We start from the raw sequence: 6,467 nt of genomic DNA, 5'->3' as shown, positions 1-6,467 counted from the left end.
ATCTCTCCATATTCCAATTTTCTTTTAATTTTACATAGAATGCCCCCCTTAATTTTAATAATAACTAAAAATTATTGAAAATCACCCACTGCTCTCAATTTCCAGGATTTTCCCTGCCATGTTCAGATTGGTTTCTCTGATTATGGTAATGTTTTCTGTGACATACATACAGTTGAGGTGTTTTATGTCTTCTCCCGATTCTGATGATCTGATTGAATAACCTGTGAAGTCCTCGTTGAAAGCCACATAAAAACATATCTTTGTGTGGCACAAATAAGGATATATTTATTGTACAACACAAGAAGTCCATGGTTAATCTTTTTATATAAAACTTCAATAAATATACAAAATGCACTATAGTATGTTAACAGCTATCACATGAGGTAAGTTAACACCTCTTTTATATAAAATTAGGCTTCACAGCTCAGGATCACAATTCTACTTCGTTGCCACTCAGTTTCTGTACATTGGAACACTTTCAAACTTCTATATGTAGGCACTGGTGGTAGTTGTCGGTATTTCTGAGGTTTGTTTAATCTCTTTTAGTCGTCAGTGTTTCTGAAGTCTGTTCAAACTCTTTTAGTTGTCAGTGTATCTGAAGTTTGTTTAAACTCTTTTAGTTGTCAGTGTTTCTGAAGTCTGTTCAAACTCTTTTAGTTGTCAGTGTTTCTGAAGTCTGTTCAAACTCTTTTAGTTGTCAGTGTATCTGAAGTCTGTTCAATCTCTTTTAGTTGTCAGTGTATCTGAAGTATGTCCAATCTCTTTAAGTCGTCAGTGTTTCTGTAGCCTGTTCAATCTCTTTAAGTGGTCAGTGTTTCTGTAGCCTGTTCAATCTCTTTAAAAGCCCAACTAGCTAACCAGTTTTCTATAGGCACTATACAAAGTACCACCACTAGTACCTGTTCCTCAAGTCTCTCTGAACAAAGTTTACAGAATGAACAAAGTTTACAGATTGAACAAAGCTATGCACGACTTGAAGCCAACTGCATGGAATTTCCACCGAGAATGTTATCATCAGATTTGCGTAGATTATCGTAAAGTCGGTCTGTGTTGGGGTTGATGGCGATGATGAACCAACCAATGATGGCCAGTACACATCTGGCTGTGTTCAAACTCGTCCATAAATCCAAGTCTGACGTAGATTCCTGGAGGATAAATCAATCTAATATTTACGATGTATAGACCACAGTAATACATATAAATTAATAACACACTCGGACATTTCTGTATGCTTTTGTCTACATTTTTCTGTAGTACATTTTATATTTCATTCTAAATATCTTCTTATTCTGTTCCTTGAGACTTAATAAAACTGATAAATATATATATATATATAATATATTCTATTACAATTTAATGGCAAAATTTACATTCCAAAAAATAGATTTGTCAAAAGGTCAAACCATCAAGCAACAATATCTTATTTTTCAATGACAGATGCTATATCACTATGAATTTGCATTTCAGGATAAAACAGAAACAAAATATGAACCTTGTGATCATTGACAGAAGAATTATATTAATATGTACATGTATTACAAACAATGATCACAAGTTTGATATTTTGTTTCTGTTGTATCCTGAAATGCAAATTCATAGTGATATAGCATCTGTCATTAAAAAATAAGATATTGTTAATTTCAATCTTTAACCTATGATGTTGATCGACTCAATTATACTTGGGAATGCACTTTGACAGAAGAATTATATAAATATGTACATGTATTACAAACAAAGTGCATTCCCAAGTATAATTGAGTCGATCAACATCATAGGTTAAAGATTGAAATTAACTCCCTCAAGATGGATATATATTATAGTGAGCACTCACTGGATCTCCTCTGTATAAATCTGACACAACTAAATCTTCCTACATCATATGATACTTTTCTTTTGCAACTCCATTCATTTTACTGCGCTAAAAGAAGTAACAGCCTGCCAGGGAGCATGGGGAATATATTGTCATATTATACCGTACCCCTGGATTGTCCCACAGGCCAGACAACGTGGTGTTGGTGGTGTAGAGATTCATCTTGTCCTCCAGATTGGCAGTACACAGACTTATCACCAAGGCTGCAAAGTAGATCAGTACTGAAATGGTTCCTGTCTGTAGTGTAAGCGACTCGAGCATAAACCTTCTGTTAGGATTACCGACGTCAAACCTGAAACACGAGATCATATCATCAACAAAAATCCTCAGAGGCAAATATGTATGATACATTGTATGTATCAAAGGGGTCGCAACATTTCAGCACTATTAAACTGGTCCCTTTATCAAGTGATATAGTGCAGAGACCAGCTGTTTATACACTAACTGTTCCCGTTATCAAGCTATGACTATGATATAGTACAGAGACCAGGTGTTTATACACTAACTGGTCCCGTTATCAAGCTATGACTATGATATAGTACAGAGGCCAGGTGTTTATACACTAACTGGTCCCTTTATCAAGTGATATAGTACAGAGACCAGCTGTTTATACACTAACTGGTCACTTTATCAAGCTATGACTATGATATAGTACAGAGACCAGGTGTTTATACACTAACTGGTCCCGTTATCAAGCTATGACTATGATATAGTACAGAGACCAGCTGTTTATACACTATCTGGTCCCTTTATCAAGCTATGACTATGATATACATGTATTACAGAGACCAGGTGTTTATACACTTACTGTTCCCTTTATCAAGCTATGACTATGATATACATGTAGTACAGAGACCAGGTGTTTATACACTTACTGTTCCCTTTATCAAGCTATAACTATGATATAGTACAGAGACCAGGTGTTTATACACTAACTGGTCCCTTTATCAAGCTATGACTATGATATAGTACAGAGACCAGCTATGATATAGTACAGAGACTAACTGTTCCCATTATCAAGCTAATACTATGATATAGTACAGAGACCAGCTGTTTATACACTAACTGGTCCCGTTATCAAGCTTTGACTATGATATAGTGCAGAGAACAGCTGTTTATACACTAACTGTTCCCTTTATCAAGCTATAACTATGATATAGTACAGATACCAGCTGTTTATACCCTAACTAGTCCCTTTATCAAGCTATTACTATGATATACATGTAGTACAGAGACCAGCTATGATATAGCACAGAGACTAACTGTTCCCATTATCAAGCTAATACTATGATATAGTACAGATACCAGCTGTTTATACACTAACTGGTCCCTTTATCAAGCTATGACGATGATATAGTACAGAGATCAGCTGTTTATACACTAACTGGTCCCTTTATCAAGCTATGACTATGATATAGTACAGAGACCAGCTGTTTATACACTAACTGGTCCCTTTATCAAGCTATTACTATGATATAGTACAGAGACCAGCTGTTTATACACTAACTGGTCCCTTTATCAAGTTATTTTTCATTTTTATCACTGTACAGGATCATGGGGACATTGACCCTTCAAAACTGAAATTGACCCTTCCATGTTCCAATTTTCTTTTAATTTGACATATAATGGCCCCACTTAATTTTCAAATTGACGATAAAATTGCTGAAACGACCCGCTGCTCTCAAATTCCAGGTTTTCCCTGGTACTACATGTTAAATATACACAGTAATGGATTAAAATAGCTCAAACTTAATTGGTGAAGCATTCTTGTCACACCTGTATCTTTCTTACCTGTCACATGCTGACACCGTACACAGCACCAGTAGAATATAAAACATGCACTGCACTGGAAGAGCCAGGATTCGATAATGTTCCAAAAAGTCTATATAGTTGAAGAAGAGAAGGATGTAGGACATGGTGATGTGCCAAACAGAAATACCTGCTGTTATCCCATGGACAAACAACAGAAATGTCTTCAATGCATTGTGGGTACTGAGGGCCAGCTCAATGGTTGTACGTTTGACCTGTGGTGTTGTGTCGGCTTTATTTGCTTCAGCCTCTGCCCACTTCCTGACCAGCTTGGCCTTGTTCTGCCCTTTAAATCCAGCTGCAGAATACAATATTGTTTAACAGGACATGCCAACTCAATCTTCATTACAGACTTTGTTTTTGACTTCATGGTAATTTTGTTTATTCAAAAATGTTAAATTTAAAAAATATGCACTTTGTGTGGCAATATCAGCATACACACCATCCGACGTAGGTCTGTTTTTTAAATATTACATTACCCTAGTTCTAATCTTTTATGTTTTATGGAACAGTGATATATTCAGAAAAATGTAATAATCTCAATGATAATAATATTTATTGTTTCTATATATTCTTCTCATTTAACACAATGTTTTTTTATAATTCTAAGTTCACTTGCTCATAAAAGATTTTGTATTTTTGGAGGAGTAATTGCCTTTAATTAACTTGTGTGTGTGTATATTACACACTTGCTGTGTATATATCATTAATTTAGGAGAAGAATCTGGATTTTTCATCCAAATTATTTTGGCTTTCGTAATCAACATGAATTCATTGCATAGAACATCTTTAAATTTGGCGTTTTGTACCATTAGTTTGTAATAAAATTGTACTTTTATTACTTTTTCAGATTTTGCCATGCATACCGTTTACTTTTTGTACTGTTTACTTGATTTATAACCTATTATTTTCAATATATGCAGTAAAATAACCGATAAATCGCCAGCTTTCTCTCTCAGCATAGAACTACCAGTATATTGCTACATGTAAAAATATTGTAGATTGAAATCATGCGTAACATACCTTTCATCTTATACCAGTGATTCTACTTATATGTACAGGCATTACAGTAACTTACAATCTGTCTCTATGAAAAGCTTATCCAGGGGCTGACTCTTCAGAATGTTTGATTCAGTGGAGTAGGGATGTCGCTCTGCTTCCTCCTCTTCCTCCTCCTCCTCATCTCCCTGCTTTGCTGTGTCTGCAGCTTTCTCACGAGGGGAGACGATGTCCTCCTGGATTGTAGTCAGGTCAGCTGCCAGCGTGGAGTCTAGGAATTCATCCTCTTGTTTTCTTGGGGTGGTTTTCTTTACCTTCTTCTTCACTTTCTTTTTAGGTGTGCCTGTCTGTTCCTTAGATATAAGACTGGTTTTACTTCCAGCAACATCCTGTTAAGAAATCAGCAAATGATCAAGTTCATTTCTTCCCAGTCCAGCATTAATGTATGGTAACATTCAGTACATCAAAATTATTATTCTTATAATGTCTATGCATGTATGTAATCTTCAAAGAATTTTTTGAGAAAAACATATGTGCATTATGTTGTGTGACAAAAAAAACACTGACACTTTATTAAAACAGACTTAATTATTTTACGTTTTGGACCAGAGATGTGTAAAATGGAATTGCTTTATTAGTAATAATATATAAATCCGCCAAATTAAAGAAATTATATTACAAACATGAGTTTTAGAAAACATTAGGGTAATTATATTTGAGAGATAATTTTTACCATTTAATTATCAAGCATAGTATTGGAATTTGGATCAATTGGATGCTCAAACTGAACAAAAAAAATAAAAAAAATGGAAAAAATGCTCTATGCACCTGTAAATGTACTAGATGACAAAAAGATCAACTGACAGCTAACACATATATCACATTCCGATTAAAATAAAACCAGTACATTATCAAACGCAGGGAAATTGTGATCTGAATCCGGAAATGGCTTTAAACTTATAGTTTATAAACATGTCCGAACAAAGATCTAAAACTGCCAATAACTATTTTGTATGCCAAAATAACATCCTTGTTTACCTCTCCCTGACTTCGTGCAGACGTAGGTTCTCCTTCTTCACCTTCTTTCTTCGCCACGGGTTTCTTTTTCTTCTTCCGAGGTGTAGGTTTAGCAGATGCGGTCTCGCCATTTTCTTCTTTACCAGTTTCTGGTTTGGCAGCTGGTTTCTTTTTCTTTCTAGGCGTTCCTTCTGGGCTTTTAGGAGTAGTCCCATTGGCTGTTTCCTCAGTTGGCTTCTTTTTCTTCTTTTTAACAACCTTCTTGACTTCCGATCCTTCCTCTGTTTCACCTGTAAGAGGTGGCAGTTTCTTTACTGTCCGCTTTGGTTTCTTTGGCGGGTCTGTGTCAGCCATTGTTGTCAATGTAAATATTTTCAAGCGTGTAAGCGACTTAGTTTTTCAAGTGCATTCGATACGAATTACGGGGCCGCTGATCTAAACGAGTGGCGTCAGACAGCTGCGCTGTCTCTCACTGGGACCGGGGCTGGTGGGACCGTCAAGATAGGCTAACTCGTCCGGACTTGGAGCATGATATAACAGTTGGATATACGGTCCTCATCTGGGACATTCTTATCAGGAAATAACGCAGATATTTTTCTTTTATACATTTATAAACTAAAGGAAGATTATGTTTGTGTATATCAGAGATTATACGTCTCTGTGTATATCAAGGGCGGGTCCAGGTGAGGGCGTAATGGCCCTTTTCAAAAAGAAAAGAAAAATCGTAATCTGCTAATATTGTATTGAATAAACACATAAACACCCTGACACT

At 35.7% G+C, this 6,467-nt stretch overlaps 1 protein-coding gene across 1 annotated transcript; it reads right to left on the bottom strand.

Annotated features, from left to right (window-relative positions):
* Positions 1-596: 596 nt before the first annotated feature.
* LOC110448926 (transmembrane protein 237-like) lies at positions 597-6,092 on the bottom strand. The gene is made up of 5 exons (XM_021495439.1): positions 5,717-6,092; positions 4,758-5,067; positions 3,662-3,977; positions 1,979-2,162; positions 597-1,145 (listed from the first exon to the last, which is right to left on the bottom strand). The coding sequence occupies exons 1-5, from the start codon at positions 6,047-6,049 to the stop codon at positions 963-965; spliced, it is 1,326 nt and encodes a 441-aa protein (XP_021351114.1). The 5' UTR covers positions 6,050-6,092; the 3' UTR covers positions 597-962.
* Positions 6,093-6,467: the final 375 nt, after the last annotated feature.

This window comes from Mizuhopecten yessoensis, unplaced genomic scaffold (assembly GCF_002113885.1).
Source record: "Mizuhopecten yessoensis strain PY_sf001 unplaced genomic scaffold, ASM211388v2 scaffold4387, whole genome shotgun sequence".
NCBI classification, from domain to species: Eukaryota; Metazoa; Mollusca; class Bivalvia; order Pectinida; family Pectinidae; genus Mizuhopecten; species Mizuhopecten yessoensis.
The sequence above is the reverse complement of the archived record's forward strand: the minus strand, read 5'-3'. Positions and strand labels throughout refer to the sequence as shown.